At 36.8% G+C, this 21,453-nt stretch overlaps 2 protein-coding genes, 2 long non-coding RNA genes and 1 pseudogene across 4 annotated transcripts; 4 read left to right on the top strand and 1 right to left on the bottom strand.

Annotated features, from left to right (window-relative positions):
* Window positions 1-704: 704 nt before the first annotated feature.
* On the bottom strand, window positions 705-2,707 carry LOC142606187 (microtubule-associated protein 70-5-like; annotated as a pseudogene).
* Window positions 2,708-3,423: 716 nt separating this feature from the next.
* Window positions 3,424-4,990, top strand: LOC142606186 (serine/threonine-protein phosphatase 7 long form homolog). The gene is made up of 5 exons (XM_075777575.1): window positions 3,424-3,683; window positions 3,794-3,881; window positions 3,999-4,229; window positions 4,489-4,858; window positions 4,980-4,990. Exons 1-5 carry the CDS (start codon window positions 3,424-3,426, stop codon window positions 4,988-4,990), a joined length of 960 nt encoding a protein of 319 aa, XP_075633690.1.
* A 1,134-nt stretch (window positions 4,991-6,124) lies between these two features.
* Window positions 6,125-6,620, top strand: LOC142606703 (uncharacterized). Its single transcript, XR_012839162.1, has 3 exons — window positions 6,125-6,165; window positions 6,341-6,504; window positions 6,603-6,620. It is a non-coding gene; the product is annotated as an uncharacterized LOC142606703 (long non-coding RNA).
* An 8,993-nt stretch (window positions 6,621-15,613) lies between these two features.
* On the top strand, window positions 15,614-16,786 carry LOC142606185 (uncharacterized). Its single transcript, XM_075777574.1, has one exon. It carries the CDS (start codon window positions 15,614-15,616, stop codon window positions 16,784-16,786), a length of 1,173 nt encoding a protein of 390 aa, XP_075633689.1.
* Window positions 16,787-18,316: 1,530 nt separating this feature from the next.
* LOC142608248 (uncharacterized) lies at window positions 18,317-19,657 on the top strand. The gene is made up of 3 exons (XR_012839450.1): window positions 18,317-18,414; window positions 18,505-18,593; window positions 19,303-19,657. It is a non-coding gene; the product is annotated as an uncharacterized LOC142608248 (long non-coding RNA).
* The last annotated feature ends 1,796 nt before the right edge of the window (window positions 19,658-21,453 follow it).

The following is a 21,453-nucleotide window of genomic DNA, read 5'->3' as shown; positions in this document are numbered from 1 at the left end:
TGTTGTGTTACGTTTATTGGGAAATTACTGTGTTGTTTTTTTTATTGCTTGATAGTCTAGAATAATCCAAAATGCAATTTGTTTTGGATCAATGTTGCTAATAGGAAGTGATGATATATAGGAGGATGCGAGTTTGTATTTGTTGGGTCATGAACGGATTTGACATTCTTTTCCTCTTTTTGATTTGGTAGTTGTGGAAATATTCCCTATAGAATTATATTAGTTTGTGATTGTGCTATGTTGAATCTTGGATATTGTGAATTTAAAAAACATGAATTGAAAGAACTCACTTATTAGAAAGAACTTATGAGTTTTAAAAATAGAAAGAACACATGAATTGAAAGGCTTAGATTAGAGCCCTTTAAAGAAAATCAATCAAGTGCTTAGGAGAGTTTTTGAGGGGAAAAAAAAAAAGGGAACTTCCCTTTTAAATTTCTATAGTTTTTTGTTTTTTGTTTTTTTTTTTTTTCGGGGTGGTCAAAAAATCTCTCCATGGTCGTTGATATTTGAGTTTAAGGATTTCTAACATTGTTTGTACTGTCTTCTATAGTATCATTCAGCCCAAAGACTGAAAGGACCATTTAATTTAAGCTTCAAGATACTTGAGTTCTAACATTAACATTGCTTTTCTTGTTTATACTTCAATGATCTTTTTTGTTCTTGTTTTTAAATATCTTTGATCTTGTATGGATTTAGCTAGCTATTTAAAACTGCAGAATCAGTCCCACATTCACAATAAGCGTATGTTAAAAAGTGGAAAATGTTTAAAAAAGTGGGCTTCCTATAATTTTATGGGAAGGAAAATACCTGCAGAATTCTTCTCTCTTCCAACCATTGCTTGACAGGCATTACTTTTTCATTTTCATCTTTCCACTCATTAGCCACCACAGTTGCAACTCTGTTTGCTGAAACTTTGACTCTTGCTAGTTCCCTTTCCAGTGTCCTCTTTTCCTCCTGAGAAGTTGGACAAAACCATGGTTAGAAATTTGAACAAAATCCAAAAAATCGAAATCATCAGAAGACTTAGTAAATAAATTTTCAGTGGAACACTTGAAATCACCACATATCTATGAAACATACATGCAATTCTTCTATCTGCCGCCGGTAGTCACGTATAGCATTAGCAGCAACCCCACCTGCTAGAATAGCCTCCTCAAGTTCTTGAATGGTTTGGCTCAGCTTTTCAACCTCTAAAACCTTTTGGCGATTGGTTTTCTCAAGAATTCTGTTCTCCTCCTGCATGTGTTATGTATAAACTGGGTTAATTACTCAAACTTCATTATCTTGATTAGAATAAAAACATCTGATGCAAAATCATGCCTGGCAAATCTCTATCTGTCTCTTCAATTCGTAGTTTTGATTTTGAACCTCCTCTACTATTAAAGCCCTTTCTAGAGCACTTCTCAAAATTCTCTTTGCTTCAAGCAGGGCAGATTCTTTTGACTTAGTGAGACGTTCCAGAGCCTTTTTATCCTCCTGCATTGCTGCAATCTGAAACGGCAAGAGTGAAAGAAAAATGCATGCATTGTGAGCTATCAACAAAGTTGGTATATTGCATTGGTTTCTAAAAGCAGTTTCCTTTTAAATTTCATCACCTACCTCATTCTTGTACATCTTGATTTCAGCCTCAAGAGGAGCAATGAGTGATTCTATAGGAAGGGGATCATCATCTTTTTGGTTTGCATACACCCTTCTTAGTGTTGCTTCGGCGGCATCTTGCCTTTGCCAATGCATCTTTCTTCTCACTTGTTAGTTTCTTGACTTCAAGATTCTGCATTTCATCAGATTTTGACACAATGAAGTATCTCACATTTAAACACACCATAATTCCAAACAATAGTTAGTGCCTGCTAAACCTACCTTATGGTCAAGAATATTTTCAGTAACTAGGAGTTTCTCTTCCATTTTATCAACTTCATTTCTGAGCTGGAAAAAATTAATGAAATTCAAACAAAATTTTAGTAGTGAAATTTTTTTTAAAAATAGTTTCTTCCTACAAAACCAGAAACTTCCAATGTACTTAGTACTACAAAATTTTGGTCCTGAAACGTGAAATAATAGCACAGATTTAACATATTACTCGCATGTCTGTCCTGTTAATGTGCACAAATGTGTGGAAATTGAGTGCCAATGTTTGCATATTTATTGATTACCTCTTCTACAGCCTTATCCTTCAAAGCTTCAGTGGCTCTCAATGCCTTGATTTCACCTTGAGCAGCCCCCAACTCCCTATCTTTCTCTGAACATTCAAATCATGAAATGCCTAAGCTCTTTTTTTTTTTTAAGAAAAAAAAGGAAATCATGCTTTGAGGTGGTTATATACTCCATAAGCTAAATAAATTGGAAATAAGCTTTGAAAACGAGCCCTTAGAATAGGATAAAATAGTGAAAAAAAAAAAAAAAAACTAAGAGAGATACAAAGAGAATAGCAAGAATTTATTAGTAATGGCATAGTTCAACTCTAAAAACTCATGGGGAAAAGAAGAAACTTGTACATGTAGTACAGGCAGCATCACACAAACCACAACACTTTAGCCACCCTCAACAATAGCATTTCCCCTCTTAAAGGCCATAAAAAAATTATTGATATAAGAACAAGTAAAAAAATTAGTGAGATGCTATCATTTTGATTTAGCTTATGGGTATTTGATGAATATGCTAATGGGCCATTAATCACCTTTAATTTACGCCAGGTATGGACCCACATCGAGCAGGGTCCTCTATAGGGACTGTCTTGACGAGGCAACCTATGCATCGTTCAAGTTTGCTTTGGGATGCTCCTTTGGCAGGCGAGGTATGCACTTGTGTCATTGTAATCAATATATGTAGTAGAAAGATTTTGGGCATTATGTTTGAAGTGTAATTATTACGTGGTTAGTAAATGTTATTATTAATACTAAGCTGCTTTGTTTGCAGGAAGTGCCAGGTGTTCTGACTTGTCGTCACCGAGATAAAGGTCTGTTTGATGGTGGGTTAGATCCACGGATTGCCACTTACATCACAGATGCGGGGTTAGATGGGCTACTTCGAGTCCCACATATGGACCTTGACCATGCACTGATCACGGCCTTAGTGGAGAGATGGTGGCCAGAGACGCACTCATTCCACTTGCCACACGGTGAGATGACCATCACGCTACAAGACATAGAGGTCATCCTGGGGGTACCTGTACATGGCTTGCCGGTGGTAGGATTTACCCATATGGACAACTGGCGTGACTTTTGCATAGATTTACTAGGCTTCCTTCCATCGGACAGACCAGTTGGTACAAAAAAGAACACTGCAGTGTTGGAAGGGCCGAGGATAAAAGCCAAATGGCTGGAGGAGTAGTTTCGCAACCCTCTTCCTGCTGACGCCACTGAGGTGCGTGTGCAACAGTATGCTCGGTATTACATACTCCAAATGTTGGGTAGTATACTGTTTATGGACAAATCTGGCAAACGGCTCTCAATCATGTATCTACAATTTTTCAATCCAATCAGCAATGGAAAAAATTATAGTTGGGGTAGTGCAACACTAAGTTGGCTATATAGACACCTCTGTAAGGCATCAGAGAAGACAGCCAAGCAAATTGGTGGTGCACTGCTATTAGTGCAGTTGTGGGCGTGGGCGAGGTTTCCACAAATATGTCCTGTGATGAGGCATCCACACCAGGCACTGCCCCCAGGTCCACTTGCTGTCAGGTATGTAGGATCTTCAACTTAGTTATCGTTTTACATTTCCGCATTAATTTCTTTCGCATGGGAATTATGTAAGTAATTAATATGAAGGTTATGTCTGTGTTGTTTGATAGATGGAAAGGGGCTAAGATAACAACTGACCATCTAATGCATGTCCTACGCGCCTATCGTGTGTCGCTTGCTTCGCTCCGGCCAAATCAGGTATCGTGCCTTACAAGTGGGAACCAACCACTTTATGGTTGTTTGTATGGTTGTTTGTAAGATATTGTTACACATATATTGTTAATATGGTTGTTTGCATTTGTTGGATCATTGTAGATTGTCTGGGAGCCATATAGAGATTATTTGGGTTCCCTGCCCGCATATTGTACGGCAGGCCAACACATATGGAGGTCCATCGTGCCGCTCATACATTTTTGGGTGATTGAAGGCCATCACCCCGAACGTGTTCTTCGACAGTTTGGGATGAAGCAAGGCGTACCGGACAATGTCGATACTTCAATTGAACTTCACAAGATAATGCTCCAAGGCAAGCAAGAAAAAAATTGGGTTCAAAGAACATGCCACTCATATTGCTAGATGGGCTACGCATGCGCACAATTGCTGAAGCACCGCTCTTTCATGGGGTAATGAGCTACAATGACGAGTATATGGTGTGGTATCGTTCCATCACTGTTCGGCATATTACAAAAGAGACCTCATACTAGGACACTTTGGTAAGTTTACAAAGATTGTTCTATTATAAATGTACCTTGCTTTGCATAGTTTAGTTCCAAATCCTAACACTACTCTTGTATACTTGTGACAGGTTGAATCACAGTTGAGGATTATGGCGAAGTTCGAACCAGGGTCTGAGATCTACACGGACTGTATGAATGCCTTGCAATCTGTTGAAGAAATCAGTCGATTGACCTTGGACGATGTACACACTGTGGGCAACGCAAGTGAACCGGCTGTAAGGCGTGGTCGGCAAGCAGGTGGACGTCGAGGGCATGGAGGCCATCAGTCTAGTCAGTGCCATGCATCTAGTCGGCATCCCACAACTTCGAGCCGTCACACATCGAGTGGCCGTCACACACCCGTGCATGACCACACGATGGAGGAGGCAAGTCAGACATCAGATGAGATGATGCAAGACACTCGTTATGACATGGGCTCCATGGCACATGATGATGCAGGTCCGTCCCATACGTTTGCCCAGACATGTCGGTCCCCATCTATGGTTCGCAATGATACCTGCCCACCTACATCCTTTCCCCCACCGACTACCGGCACTATCCCCAAAGATGTATGTGGTAGAGATGAGATGAGATTCATGCCCACCCCTGGGCTACCCACCCCTGGTGCCATCCAGACAGAGATACCCACCCCCCCACCTGAGGCTTCACACAGTGAGGATCGGCCGCGAAGGCCGCAACGGACACGGACACATCCTCCTGACTGTGGGACTGGACATGGTACTCTCCTCTCTTATACTGATTACATATGCATCTCTTTATGGTTAAATGATTTGAATATGAGTATTTGCTTGTGTTCTTTTTAGGCAAGGTGAGACCAGTCAAGGAACCAGTGAGGAGAAGAAAACGGGGATGATTTTCGATGATCAATCGCATTGGTGGAACCAAAGGGTGAGACTAGTCAAAGGTCTTAGAATCCAACCTTCAATATTCAATATTGTTGTTTATGATCTGCTTGAATCTTCTATTTCAAATAATCAGATACTCGAGTTTGACTTTGCCTTATATGATTGTATATTGCTTCTAATATATAAGAATATAGCTGTATGTGCAGTCAAATAATGTTTTAACTAAAACACTTGCTATACACTTTTCCCAGCAATGACATCAATCATTAGAATTGAAATGAATGCATTTCCACAAATTAATAGTGATAATTTAGTTCAATGAATCCTAACCCCCTTGGCAGAAACTTTAGAAATGATTCAATTGTACTGAGGACTTGTCTGGTTTCAAGTTAAAGATTCTGTGATTGATTGTTTTTATTCGATCTCCTTTCTTTGACGCCTGTGTTCTGGGTTATAGTTGCAATGGATGGTACTGAGCAAAACAGAGGAGTAAATTATAGGACTCTTGAGCACTTGTTTAACATTGCCAAGGAAAGGAGTGAAACTTTTACATACAACATATCTGTTAGTGTTCTTCAAGTTTACAATGAGCAAATTAGAGATTTGTTGGCAACATCTCCAACATCAAAAAAGTAAGATTGCCGCTGCTTTCTTTAAATGCATACCTGTAAGAAAACTCAGCCAAGCTAGTCAAGCTTTGGAAGCAGACTACCCTTGCTGGTTTGAACTCATCAAGTAAATCACTTGGCAACTAAAAGTAGTCACATTCCATACAGGTATACTGTACATCTTGCTTGCCTTTATGTTGTTTCTCCATCATAATTCAAATGTGATTCTAACAATGTTAGTTTGTTGGTTTCAGGAACTCCAAATTGACACATTTACTTCAAGACTCATTAGGTATTTAAGTCAGTTTGGTTATGAATGAGTACGAGTGTGTGTGTACAAATTTTGTTTTCTTTTGTTCATGCTGATTGGTATCAGACAGTGGATATGAATATGATCAAAAGATTTTCACCTTGCTGGATTTTGTTGCTTTTTTTACATGTAGTTATTTATATATGTGTGTTGGCAGGGGGGGATTCCAAAACTTTGATGTTTGTACAAATTAGTCCTTCAGACCAGGATGTGGGTGAGACTTTGAGTTCTTTAAATTTTGCATCACGGGTTCGAGGAATTGAGTTGGGACCTGTCAGGAAGCAGATTGATACAAGTGAGCTTCAAAAGGTTAAAGCAATGGTAGGTCTTTTTCGTTCAGTTTACATTTTTATAAATTTTTTAACACGCAAGCAAGTTTTATGTTTGAATTTTGAATTTCTTTATTTATTTTCATAAAGCTTGAAAAAGCAAGGCAGGATTCCAAATCTAAAGATGAAACTTTAAGGAAACTAGAAGAGAACTTCCAGAACCTGGAGAGCAAGGCTAAAGGCAAAGATCAGTTTTACAAAAATTTACAAGAGAAGATTAAAGAACTTGAAGGCCAAATTGAGTTGAAGACAGCCGTGCACAGCCAGTCTGAGAAGCAAGTCTCACAACTATCTGAGAGACTGAAGGGGAGGGAAGAAATCTGCAGTAATCTCCAGCAAAAGGTTGCTTTCCCCTTGAATTTGAAATTGCTAGCTTCCTGTTTGATTATTTCTAATTTGAAATTAAATTTTCTCTCCTTAGGTCAAAGAACTAGAGATTAAGCTTGTAGAGCAACAGCAGTTAGAATCTGCATCTTTCCAATAGAAGGTTTGTGTATTTAACTTTATAATCTCTATTTTTCAAACAGAAATTAATTTGGGAGGTGATAATTTTTACTTTATTATTGTATCTTGAGGAAGAAGTATACTTCTAATATGCATTGTTGGTGACCTAATGTGGGATCTTCAATTTTCTAGAGCTGTGTTACTTCAACCAATTATGCTGATGTTAAAAGAAAAGCTAAAATGGTTAATCATTGTTTTACTTCAAGCAGGTTAAGGAACTTGAAAACAAGCTTAAAAAGCAATTGCAGGAGTCTGAGTCTCATACTGTCATCCTTCAACATAAGGTTGTCAAAAACTCAGTGGTGTTAGTTTATATGTTAATGAGCTAATAGGAAGTCAAAATTAAAGATGTAGTTTGCTTGTTCACTTCTTTTTCAGGTTAATGAGCTGGAGAGAAAACTGAGAGAGCAGGAACAGAATTCAGAGTGTGTCTTACTTCACCAAAAGGTCCTTTTTCTCCTCTTTACTTATAAAATAGGAATACTGTGATGGATATTGGATAATCTCACTGAACAGTTAATTATGAACTATTTTTTATATTCTTGAAGAAATTTCATTGTGTTACAATTTTTATTGTTGCCTGTAGAGCCGGAAATGATCATATGCTGTTCAAGTTCATAGTTCCACCAAATAAGCATATTATATTATAAAATTGTTCAAGGGGTCCAATAGCCTCCATGGCTAAAAATCTCTAGCCTTCTTAGAAAAAAAAAAATTATGCAGAGTTGAAATTGGAACTGGATATTTTTAATGGAATTTTCAGGTATATTATCATGTTTCACATATTTTAGATTGATTTCATTTCTTATTTGTTCTTAGGTAAGGAGTAATTCTATTCAATAATTTATTATTTTTAATTTCCTCATATATAATGATCACATTACTAGCTAAAATTCTTATAATTAGATAAAATTTAGATCTTTATTTATGCTCAAGACTAATAAAATTGTAATTACCACTTGAGATCATGGGGAGTCCTAGCAAATGAAGAACATATAAAGTCTCAATTTTTCCTAAACGAATTGGTATCAATGTTGAAGTTTGCACATAAGTTAGAGGGTAAAATCATGGATTCAAGACCCCCACGGGTTATGCAACTTACCAATGTTTCAAGAAAAAGAAAAATAGAACTAGTATCAATGTGAAAAGTACATTATGTTTGTAAGATAATAATATGTTACTTATAATTAATTTATGTTGATATCAGCATTAATTAACGTTTGCCAATGCTAATATCCGTTTGACATGTTATGGCAGATAAAGGAGCTTGAAGACAAGTTGAGGGTGAAAGAGCAACAGTGGCAGCATACTCATGACTACTCTGATGCAGTTAGGGCCACTCCCATTGAAGTAAAAACCTTTGTGAGAGAAGAATATATGAATGAGATTGAGCCTCATATATTGAGAAGTTTAAATTCAGTGAACCGCCCAATGATGATTGTGTTAAAGTGCATGATAATAAGATTTGAAGCTTGTCTGAAGTGCTTTTGCACCTCATGTGATTCTCCTTTGTAGATAATTGTGATTCTCTTTAGTGTGGCCCAAAATTTGTCAATGAACCAAGACCTTCCATGAATTACTGAAGATTTTATTTTGAATTTGATTAGTCTCTTTTAAAGACCTATGACCTTCCATGAATCACTGAATTTTTTTTTTTTTTTTTTTGAATTTAATAGTCTCTTGGAAAGACCTATTAACTCTTGCTTTTTTTCCTCTTTTTAGTTCCATTCAGGCAAGGAGAGTGCATTGGTTTTAGTTATCTTGTATCTCAGAAATACACTGGGGATTATGCCTTGGTAAAAGTTCTCCGTGATTCCAAGGTACTCGAATTGAACATAAAGCTCACTACTCACAAGCGGCTCATCCCAGCACTCATCAGGGGCAGACTTCCTTCTTATTACATTATTTTTGGGAAGGAGTTTTACCTCTGTATCTGTTCCATAGCTGCGTTCTGAGGTGTGTATTTAAGCTCACTACATTATTGCTTGCTCTCTCTTTTCTTTCTTCTCTATTTCTTTTCTCTTTGTTAATTTCTGAGTTGCTTTATCAGAGTATTCATTGAATTATTCTTTGGTTATAAATGCATCTGGATGCACTTGTTTGTTCTTTTCTTTTGTTTGTCCAATACTTTCTGCTTGATGGGGCTCAAAAACTTATGTTCATAGATTAGATTGTTTGAGAAGCATGAGCTGCTCAGTTTTATAATGAGATTGGATTCTGTAGTAGTGTACAGTATCAACTATATAAATGGCCATGATGAAATCATCAGCAGTGTTGCCCACATTGTGATCCTTTTATGTTTTGATCCCTCCTTTCAATCTTTGCTCTTCTAATTTATCCTCTGTTAGCATTCTGTAAGATTTTGGAATCTGTTTGTTCTGCTGTTCAGTAGAGTTGCATCCTTATGTGGATGTGCAACACTATTCCTAGGTAACAAGTGAATTGCTAAAAATCCAACCTGATGTTGTTAGGTTAAATTTGTCTGCCTAGTCATATCAAGTGCAATGTTCAGCTGATCAGAACTGGTGTCACTGTGGCACTCAGGGACTTATGTGCTTGCAATTGCTAGTGTGCCCCATGCAACTCAAAAAGTGCAATGGATCTGCTGGATTATGCTCAGAAGGTTGGCCAGTTTCTACTCTTGTTTCTCCTGCAATGAGTTTCAATTGCTTTCTTATTGATTTATGCCACAATCTCATAGTGTGCAGAATTATAATCTGTTTGATTTTGAAGGGTGAGCTACTAGAAAGTACTACTGTTGGAGATATGGCTCACAAACCTGCATACTTTGTGCTTGGTAAGCTCTAATTTTTATGTCAACCTGGGGTGAGAATCATATGCACAGTATAGTGAAAAAAATAATAATAATAATAAAACTGAATAAAGTTGGATAGCAGCCTTAGGTAGAACATGTAACTTTCCCCCAAAGTTTAACCAACACAAACCTGAAAAGAAAGATGTTTATTTATCTTACTCAAATACTTTAAGGTGTTTCCCTACTTCTTTCAGATCTTTCTGTGCAATAGGGTGGTGCCACCTCTGTGCAATGGTTTGGTTGTGTTTATAGAAAATGGATCAATACACCAGTGAAAAGGAGTGAGTTGGTTCAAGTTGAGGGAATGGAGAAAAGGTAGAGGAAGGCTAAAAATAACATTAATAAAAGTACAAAAAATGACATATCAATTAAGGAGGTAATAGATTATGAATTTTTGGTAAAATAGAATGGCAGAAAAGAAACATGTGGCCTTTTCTAACTAGTCTGTTGAAAATCCATAGCCACCCCAAATTTTGGGACCAAACTTGGTTGCTTTCTTTTTGAAATGTGAAGAACCATAATAATTTTATCATAACTGGAATTAATCTTCTTGTGTGTAGTAAGCGATGACCATGGTAGATCTTATACATTCTGCTACTGATCACCCTTGGTTCTCTTTAAGGTTGACCATCTCATAGTGTAGGCTTCTCAAATGTCCAGCTTGTCAAAGAACTAAAAATCTTTTGGTTTCCTTATGTTTTTATTAGCCTATGCTTTTTGTGTGTGTTTCCAAGTACCGATCTGTACTCTGTTGTTCCTCCCTGCCCTCTTTCTTTTTACAATTTAAGGACTACCTTATTAAAACGTTGATTTTGATTGAAGCAGATTACAATACAGAGGACTTGGGCAAAAATGCCATTGTGGCACAAGATAAAACTACTATACTTCTTACTTTTTCATGCCGTATTTTTACCAAGCCCTGAGGATCTTAAAAAAATGGTAAGCTTTCTTATATTCATAATTTATCATCATTAATACGATTCCTATTTTCATATGTTATGGCCATATGTAGGAATACCAAATGCTATGTATCTATATGAATTTAGAAATTCATTTTTTTGTTGCTGAATTTAGTTAATTGTAATTTTCTCTTATCTTCAGCTGAAGGAAATGGATTGCTTTGACGTGATAACCCTATTGTATTAAGAGATGAGCAAGGAGTTCCCAACCCTAATGGAAACCCTTGTACATGAGCGAGATTGGTGAGTATCTTTTGGCTTCATAGCCTAGAAATTGAAATTGTAAGCACCTTAAATGGGTTTTAAATTCTGTGTGACAAGTTTAGTTATTTTATGTTTCAATGTTTTCACAACTTGATTTCACAACTTCATTTCACTTCATTCATTGTTTCATTGTGTTGCATAATTGTTGACCTGGTCGCAGTCACGTATGCTTGCTATTTTAATGTAATTTCTTGTTTGATGAATAGGCAGCAATGAATATTGAGGGAAAAGTTGGATGGGAGGAAATTGTGGATTCCCACCTGGAAGGGAAATTTGATGTGCAAGAACTCAACGAAGTGGCAACTCTTGCATACAAATGCATCAACCGTGCCCCAAGAAAACGACCTTCAATGAGGGATGTTGTGCAGGTGCTTTCGAGGATCGTTAAGTTGAGACACAATAGGAAACATCACAAAAATTACTTGTGGGAGAGATGACTCATTCTCATCATTCACCAGTACCACCACGGCACCACCGGTCCATTCATTATAGAGTAGGTGGAGGTTTTTCTCAGTCAAACCTTACGGCATATTTCGTGCAAAAGAACATACTTAGAATTGGATGGCTATAAATTTGTAATAAGCTAATACTCATTTGGACGTGTTTTCATTATAAGGATTCTTTTTTTAGGTGTAAACATTATAAGGAATTTAAATAAGGGTTTTTTTTTTTTTTTTTTAAGATTGGAAGAACTCTCTCAAATAAATAAATAATTGCTCATCTATAATATTGTAAGATCATTTTTTGTTAATAAAAAAAAGTAACATTTCTAAATATTAATTGCAATAATATAATACCATAATCATTTTATATTATAGTGCTAAATTTAATATTAAAAAGTTAAACAAATTGCAAACTCACTTTCTTTATGTATTAATTTAAATTTAATATATGTACTACCTTTTTTAATGAAACATGTATTTTTTTAAAAGAAAAAAAAAATCAAACTTGTTTAATATATAATCATGTTTTTACAAGCGTCAATTTGTTATTTATTAGAATTCAAAATCTAGGGGGAGATATGAAGATAGTATTTTTGAGGAGATCTAATAGTACTCGAGTCCACTAAGCTCGAGTACTAGTCTGCATGATTACAATATCACACCCGAGGAATACTCGAGTTTAGAGGACTCGAATACAGCAGAACACAGTACTCGAGTCCTTGAGACTCGAGTAACACGTTCCATGCTTATTGCACATACCGACTTGCCTGGCACAACCACCAGATGCATAATAAATGATACTCGAGTACCCTAAACTCGAGTTCTATAAAGTAGTACTCGAGTTCTCCATACTCGAGTACTAAGCTGCATGATTAGTACATAACTACCCGAAGAATACTCGACTTTGAAGGGCTCGGGTACTTCCTAGCACAGTACTCGAGTCTTTCAGACTCGAGTAATACGTTCCATACTTATTGCAAACACCGACTTCCCTGACGGCAACCACCACATAAATGCATAATCAATGGTACTCGAGTTCTCTAAACTCGAGTGCTCCTTCAGAATACATTCCCCATCACCTTTCACCTACTTTTGGTTAAGGTGCTTGCAATTGCTACTGGCGTCCATCTTCCCAACTCCACGTGATGAGTCAAAGCACTACATGGACAGAAGCTACTGGTAATTGGGTCACCATCTGCAAGTCCTTGAGTTTGCAAGACCAACGTGCTGTCTATTTATCCTTTGGGTCAACCTTGCTGTGACCAGAACATAGAGGTAATAGCTAAGTGCTTAGTCCATAAGTAGCTTGTATGTGCTTCGTATCAGATTGTTACGCATGTGGTGTTTTTGTACTCCATGCATGAGTAGTTTTTTGTACTCCCTCATTTTTCAATAATAACTATGTACAACTGCTAATATTCACACCTTTGTAGTGAAGTTTCAGAAATTTGGAAATTTAAAAATGTGCTTAATAATTTTCAAAGAAGTGATATAAGTACTGGTATACGAGTATTTGCAAAAATATACAAACTCAACACACATTGAATGTGTGGCCAACCCATAAATGTGTGGGGGACTCTCCGTGGAAAAAATGTGTGGCCAACCCATAAAAATACTATGTCCATTGTGCAAAGCCATTGAATGTTTCACATTGAATTTTTTGGTTCCTATTGGCCTAAAAAATTATTGGATTTCCGTGCATTGCATAATTCTTTGATTCGACTAACTCATAATTCTGCACTTATTACAAATGCCACTAAATTTTTAGTGTGAGCAAGGGAGGGAGGACAATTGCTATCAAATATCACTAACACTAACCAATCTTGAATGGACCATCCATTGTGCAGCACTGTAGCTACAATAGTGTTTTGGTTTAGTTAGTCAGTTTTTTATTCCAGTTTATTCAATCCTTTTGTTTATGCGTTATTATTTATGTAAAAACTTAACACAATAGTGAAAATCTTGTAACTTAAATCATTGCCCTAGTTATATGGTAATAATAACGCATAACACTATGTTGTTTGAACTTGACTGTATTATTATTTTATTTTTCTCATTTAAAATGTAAATATGATTGTATTTGAATTGTCAGTCTGATTATGGTTCTTAATTATGTGAAAACACTAATAATTTTTTTTAGATGTGATTTGATTTTAAAAACCATGTGAGTTTGACAATAAGAGATTTTATTATGTTTGATTATGAGAGAAATTTTATAAATTGAGTTAACTAGAACGCAGAACTCGATATACTATTAATTGTTTTTATATTTGTCAAATATTCAATTATTTACATGTCTATGATTGAGTTTGAATAACAATTGTTTTTATCATACGCAGGATCAGTTGCAAGTAAATACATTATGACAACTTTTATATTGATGCCAATAGGTTAGTGATGGATTTTCACTTTTTCTATGTATACTACGATGGAGAGATGTATTATCATGACTTGCATGGGTTGTCATACCAAGGCTTGAACCAAAAGCAAAATTGTGTTAGGGTGAAGCGTGGGATAGGGCTTATGAAATTGCAACGAAGAATATTGAAGGTGATGAGGTTAGACCACTGTAGGCATAAAATTTCCATCGTGTATCGAGCACCTCAACGGGTTCTAGACACCCATGTTTTCTACAATTCACTACAGTTATCGAGTGGCGCCCAAGTGAAGATGATGTGGGAAATTGTTGAGCAAATGGTGGTGAAAGGATTCTTTGCTTTGGATCTCTATGTCACTGTTGAGCCCACCATAGTAGAGGCCGGGGAGGGTTCACAACACAGTTTTGGATGGAACTGTAGATGAGCACATTGACTCAATACCATTACAATCTTATCAAGGGTGTGCAGAAAACACAGGAGATGAGTATGGTACTGAACCGTGGCAAACATTTCCCCATGCTTCACACATTGAGGAGGAGCAAGGGCCCCAGGAAGTGCATGCAGGAGAGCATTTATCTCATGATGAGCTGCATGGGGGCACATCTGAACCCGAATATGATCACGGACTTGGTGACGATGCAACCGATATTGATGTTACTAGGGATGAGTTTGAGGAGCGTCTAGAAACCATGGGTGAACATGATGATGTTGATCATATCGAGGATGTGGTTGTAGAAGAGAATAGAGACACATGCCCTAGTCCCGATCCTACGCCGGAATGGTTCACCAAAAACACTTGGGATAATATGTTTGATCCATCACCGGTTATGCAAGCAGAAGTATCAAGTTGGACGCTTGGGCAGCAGCCAATGAAAGGAATGGTATTCGCGACTAAATTCGCGGTGCGACATGCATTGACTTGGTACGCACTGCGAGAGAATTTTAGGTTTAAAACTGAGCATTCAGACTCAGAGAGGCTTATGGTGAGTTGTGAGGATGATTCCTGCCCATGGTCAGTCCGTGCGATCTGTTGCAAGGGAGACAATGTCTGGAAGATCGCAAAATGCAAGGGCCCCCACACGTGCGACAAAATTCAGAATGCTCATGATGGACGGATGATTGATTCGGTGTTCCTAGCATACATACTTGAGCGCTATATACGAGAAGACCCCGCGTGTAAGATAAATAACTTACGTCACGTTGCTTTGGCAGACTTAAAACACGAAGTATCTCACTACAAGGTATTCTTTATCTTGCATTCTTTTTTCAATACATGGAAGTATAAGCATGATTGTAATTCCCAAAACCCATGAATACCTGATGTTATGAAAAATGAAATTGAATTGAAAAAAAAAGAATTATTCATCTTATAGCCTTACAAGTCTTGATTTGTTTTCTTCAACTATAATTATTTGACTTGTACTTAATTTCTAACATAATCATTATGGTTCACATACAAGGTTTGGGATGCCAAACAAAAGGCCGTTGCAGCTATATACGGGGATTTTAAGGAGTCTTATGCAGAGTTGCCACGTTTTTTGGCAGGACTTAAGGATGCAAGTCCGGGTACAAAGTATAAGTTAAACGTGGACGATAATGATGAACCAGGAACCTTACATTCAAGTCCGTATTTTGGGTGTTTCGTCCATGTATTATTGGGTTCAAGAACTGTAGGCCTGTGATTAGTATTGATGCAACCCACCTCTATGGAAAATATAAAGGGAAATTGATGATTGCAATGGCGACAGATGCTAATAATAAGATTTATCCACTAGCCTTCGCCGTTGTCGAGAGCGAGAGCATAGAGACTTGGGGTTGGTTCTTGGCTTGTATAAGAAGGTATGTTACTGACCGGAGACACCTGTGTGTCATATCTGATAGACACCCTGGGATACAAGCTATCTTCAGAGACACTAATCGAGACTATTTGCAGCCTCCCATGACAGAACATTGTTACTGCCTTCGTCATCTATGCAGTAATGTGAACACTAGATGGAACAATGAAACTTTAAAGAACCTAGTATGGAGGGCAGCAAGTGCAACCCAGGAGCGAAAGTTCAATGCCACTTTCGATTTAATTGAGAATGTGAACCGGGATGTGCACCAATATCTGAAAGATGTGCCCAAAGAGAAATGGGCTCTAACTTTTGACGAGGGTTACCGTTATGGGACGATGACTACAAACGTCTTCGAGTGCTTCAATGGTGTTCTAAAGGGTGCTCGTAGCCTGCCCATTACAGCAATGGTGAAATACACATGGTTCAAACTGAATGCTTATTTCGATGATCGTCGCAATAAGAGCATAGAGCAGTTGAATTCAGGGAAAAAATGGTGTAAATATGCCTTGGATATCTTCATGAGAAATAAGGAGAAGGTGGAGCATCACAGGGTGACGAGATTGAGTGCGCAACAACAGTCATATCAAGTAGATACACCGCATAATCCAGGGACTGCTGGACATGGGGATCACACACATGGAGTTAATTTGTTGCAAAGAACTTGCACATGTCAGAAATGGAAATTGTATAAGATACCATGTTCACATGTCATTGCAGTTTGTATTAGGTATCGACATGATGTAGAGCAGTACATTGACCAATGCTATAGCGTGGACGCACTGTTTCGGAGCTATGCTCCCGTTTTCCCTGTCTTGAAAGATAGATTATCATGGCCAGATCCTGAAGAAACTCGAAGGGTCCTCCCTAACCCCCAATTGATTCGAGAGAAAGGTCGCCTTGTCTCAACACGAATCAGGAATGAGATGGACGAGGGTGGGAAACGGCCTAGAACCACACCATGGAAGGAGGGCGGGAGGAAGGTGCAATGCGGGTTGTGTAACCAAGAGGGGCATAACCGAAGAACATGCCCTAAGCGGAATGAGGCCCCGGCGAGTGGTGGTCTCGCGGACTAGGTACGCTAAGTTTGAACCGTGGCATCCTTCTAATTCTTGAACGTGCAGAGTACAAACATTTTTTGACTACTCGATATGTACATGCATCTGTCCATCTTATGTGTTCTGCATTTACAGATACCATGCTATTCATAAGGAAGTCTATGACTGGTTCAGTATAAGTTTTGATAAATTTGGGCGTACCTCAACCCCACAACAGACGAAAATTTGCCAAGCGATTTTTAATAAAATTTTGGAGAACAATTGGCTTTCTGAGAATTCAATGCAGCAAGTATGATTTATTTTCTTGTTAATACTTGGTGTGATTCTGTACATGATAACATTCTCGACCACTCTATTCTTTTATGCAAGAAAAAGAAAAAGAAGACTTCTCTATTCTTGTTTAGTTGTCCAATTATTGGATATTTTTCTGGTGTCTCCTTCTTGTTCTACAGCTTTTTTATTGTGGTCAATTATAGACTTTAATGGTGATAAATTTATTTAACCTCTTGTTACTAACACTTTATTCATACCATATTTAGCTTTACTGCGATACATGCTAAAGGTTCTTAGCTGACCGGCTTGTGGAGGCTACTTGCCCAAAAGAAGGGTGCAATTACCAGTCTGCCCGAGGAGATCAATGTGAAAATTGTGGCAGTCTTTTGAATCCGACAGAATTAAAAGATCCTAGGTGCAAGGTACAAAACTTACTTCTAATATTGAGGTCTCTATTTTGTATTATCAAATTCTAAATGAGGAACCTGATTGTATGGAATGTTATCCATGTTGCGCATTCGGCTTTTTAAAATATGTAGTTTGTCCAAAAAAGACATTTTATCTCAGACATTTGATTGTTTCTCTTTCAAATGAATAAATTTTTCATCCTCTGATTGTTTTGGTTTTCTATGTCTGGTTTGATGCGCCTGTTGTTGGATATGTTTCTATTCCTGCTTGCCACACACCTGAATGGGAGAAGTGGTGGAAGAATCCTGAAGATGTAGAGTTGTATCAGTTTATGGGCAAGGACAATGTGCCCTTCCACACTGTAAGTGATTTTTTGATAACATTAAGAAGAGGGCAAGATACTAACTCAAAGTACTAAGATTAGTTAGAATGTTATATTTTGTTTTTTTGTCAGATATATGCTTATCAATGTTTTTCCCCCCAGCTGAGAAACTAAAGTTTAATTATTTTTAAAAAAAATCTGCTTACAGCCACACATCTATGTTATTCTTTTCCATGTTTTCAGTGTTTTCAGTTTTTGCCGGCTACTTCTAATTTTTCTTTTGTCTTTTTGGTTAGATATTTCCAGAAATGTACGTAGTCTTTGCATCTTGTAAATAACATACAATTTGTTATTGCATCTTAATGTTTTTAAAAGTTTACAGTAACCATTGTATCTTTTAAATAACAATAACATACAAGAGTTATTGCATATAATTTTAGAACCTTGCGGCAGTCACTAAGTTGGTATGTTTTCTTCTGGGTCATAGGTAGGTGTAAATCTTGTCTCACCCTTATGAGGATTTATATCTTGTATCGTTGTGCTAGTAAGGTCCCTGCGGGCAACAGTTGATTTGATAAACCAGTTACCAGATGACACTGTATCTCCATGCCCAGCTCCTCATGCCCCTTTATTGAAATAAAAGGTATTGCTCTCTCCCTCTCTCTCTGTATGTCTGTTGCCTCTATCTTGTTCATCACACACTTGTGTTAATATGTATATTAATGTTTTACAGAAATTGAATATCCTTTGTATGCTTGCAAACTTTGGGAACTTCTATGCAGTACATGGGTATATCAGTTCAAAAGGAAGTTCATAATCCAGGTCAGTTGACTAAAATTTCATGAGTCTGATAGGCAGTGAAGCCAAGTTAATATGTAGCATTTACCTGTGTATAGGACACAAGATCTAACAAAATCACCTTAAAAAGTAAACATATTTCTACTGTTGAACCCCTTAATCATGAAGTACAAGGTTGATTGTACTCTATTATTTACAATTTATTGAATTTAAGAATTTGGAAAATTAATTATGCAACTCCTGGAAATTGTATTAGAGTAGAACAAACAATGAATTTTTTGGAGTGAACTGAAGGTTCTCTTGGAAGATGCAAGATCTTGTTGATAATCTTCAAATGAAAGCTAAAAACTGAAATTTGGTTTTCAAATGCATGGAGTATGAGAAGGCCCATAAGTAGCTTGTGTTACGTAATGGGTGGTTGCTTATTAAATGATCTGAATCAATGATTTTGCAGGATGTTAGCAGAAAATCTGCTGTGTAATCAGTATTTTTGATCAGCAAACTAGTGGATGGAATATGTTTGATAGGATAACATATAAAATAATAGATTGGCATTGTGTTTTTTCTTGGCCTGGATTCATACTTTAAATCAAATGCACAAACTTGGAAGTGGCAACACTAAACTGTTTAGAAGTTATTCACTTTGGTCTGATAAAGTGGATCAAATGGCAAGATTTGCCCCTTCATCGGTCAGTTCTTATGCCTTAATGAATTTGCTTTTCTTAATTTGCAGGTATTTATAAGAAGCTGTGTACCATGTAGTGCAACCAATGACTGCAAATTAAATGTTCACCTACTGTAGTAGCTGTTCAAGAGAGTGAGTGCATGTTTTATTGGTCCCTTGACATATTATTCAACAACCTTCCCTCGTTCTCACAACTTCGTTCCTCAAAAGGTGTAACTATGTCTTTCTTTCCTCAAAAGTTGTAACTATATCGACAAATGCCCATGGGATTGCCTCTTGGTGAAGGAGTGGAAAAGAAAATTAGAATACATTCACTTTAGGGATGCATAGATATTTTTAGGTATTTCTTTGTAAATGCAGACTGAATTCCAATGACCAATCTAATTCAATCATTTTTCTGTAATTTGTGCAATTGAGTACCTTTTTTTTTAATGGGTGCAGCGGAAGCTGTGCACACAGAATTTTTTTATTCAATGGATGAAAGGTGAATACAACAATTTTTTACTTAAATGGATGGAAGGCTAATTAGATTGGCCTAAAGAAACTGCCAAGTTGCCAACTAGCAGTAAAAACTAAAAAGAAAGCCAAGTTGCCAACTATTGCATATATTTTGCTACTTTGTTATGTTGATTGGCAACAATGAATGGGCTCAACAAATTCGGGTACTTTGCATATATAAAGGAGCAGGACCTTACTAACAATACTGTAAAAAATCAAGTTGATGGTAATTGGCATGACCCAAGAACTTCGGGCCAATCCAGATTAGTACTCGATCTTAAAAAACTCGGGTACTGTTCATAGTACTCGAGCACATGAAGCTCGAGTCTTACTCGGGCATAACCCACAACAATTCCAGTGTCAATCCAGATTGGTACCCGAGTTTGGGGAACTCGGGTACCAGATCATACAGTACTCGAGTTCAGGAGACTCGAGTACTAGGTGACAATTTTTAAAATCCAAAATGCCACGCTGGCATGCCACGGTGGAAGTGTAAAATCTAGTACTCGAGTTCACCAAGCTCGAGTACTAGAAAAAGTGGTAAATCCCCAATTAGTTCCGAAACAATGTTTTCTGCCTAAATTTTTTTAAAAATGATGGTATTGGGCCGATTTGGCCCAATCCTGCCATGCCATAAGTTTAGTTATACAACCCCACCTCTTTTGCACGTGATGTGAGTGTGGGCCGGGTTTGTTTAATATTCTTTTTTTTCTTTTTATATCATCCTTATATTTTTGTTTGCACTATTTATTTTTTTAATTTTGAAGGGCATTTTTTTTTCTTATAAACTTGTTCAAAATTTATATTCTTTGATAAATCCTACTTGGATTTTTTTTATATGACCATTTTTTTTTTTAATTTCACATTTCAACATGGTTATTTTATTGAGATTGTTGTGTTTGTTTTTTCTTTTAGATTGACATTTTTAGAATTACATGAAAGAGACAAAATAAATAATAATAATAATAATAATAATAATAATAATAATAATAATAATAATAATAATGATATTTTAGTTTAACATTTTTTGAGCTCACATTTTTTTAATTTATATTTTTTTCATGTATTTTTACTTAATAATAATTAGTATTGTAGCGAAATTTGGTATAGATCAATCATAAATAATTTTTGACATATAATAGAATGTCAAGTTTCTTTTTGATAGATAATTACATTACAATGTATTGAGAAACAATTATTTTGTGTCTTTTTGATAGTCTGTTAACACTACTTAGGTTTTAATGTGAATTTTCATGAATTTATTTGTTCATATCTCGGCCCTCCTAACAATTGAAATTGGTCCTCCATACCTAGTTGCAATGGTCCTCTCTCGTCTCTCTCTTAATTTCTCTGCTAAAACATGGTCACTTGCCTCTTGGTAGGGATGGCAATGGGGCAAGGTGGGGCCGAAGGATGGGGTCTTCACCCCTGCTCCAGATAATTTTGCCCTGCCCCATCCCCGCCCCGCCTTGCCCCGCATGACGGGGAAATTTTCTCGCCCCACCCCGTAAAACTCTATTTTTTTGTTTATTTGCCCTACAACTAGTACAATTTTTTTTTATAATAAAAACTACTTCATCAATAAAAATATATTTGAAATTACAACTAAATTTGTTCCATCAAATCAAATTAATTTTTAGCAAAAATTGAATAATATTATCTAAGTATTTTACAAGACAATCACCAAAAAAAAAAATCTCA

The sequence above is a fragment of the Castanea sativa genome, chromosome 8 (genome assembly GCF_040712315.1).
Source record: "Castanea sativa cultivar Marrone di Chiusa Pesio chromosome 8, ASM4071231v1".
Lineage (NCBI taxonomy): Eukaryota > Viridiplantae > Streptophyta > Magnoliopsida > Fagales > Fagaceae > Castanea > Castanea sativa.
This window is presented reverse-complemented; position numbering and strand designations above follow the sequence as displayed.

Excerpts from the sequence above, each read along its gene's own strand:
- LOC142606186 (XM_075777575.1), top strand. The coding sequence starts at position 3,424 with ATGGACAAATCTGGCAAACGGCTCTCAATCATGTATCTACAATTTTTC. Across the intron at positions 3,684-3,793 it reads CCAGGTCCACTTGCTGTCAG|ATGGAAAGGGGCTAAGATAA; the intron begins GTATGTAGGATC and ends GTTGTTTGATAG. Across the intron at positions 3,882-3,998 it reads CTTCGCTCCGGCCAAATCAG|ATTGTCTGGGAGCCATATAG; the intron begins GTATCGTGCCTT and ends GGATCATTGTAG.
- LOC142606185 (XM_075777574.1), top strand. The coding sequence starts at position 15,614 with ATGGCGACAGATGCTAATAATAAGATTTATCCACTAGCCTTCGCCGTT.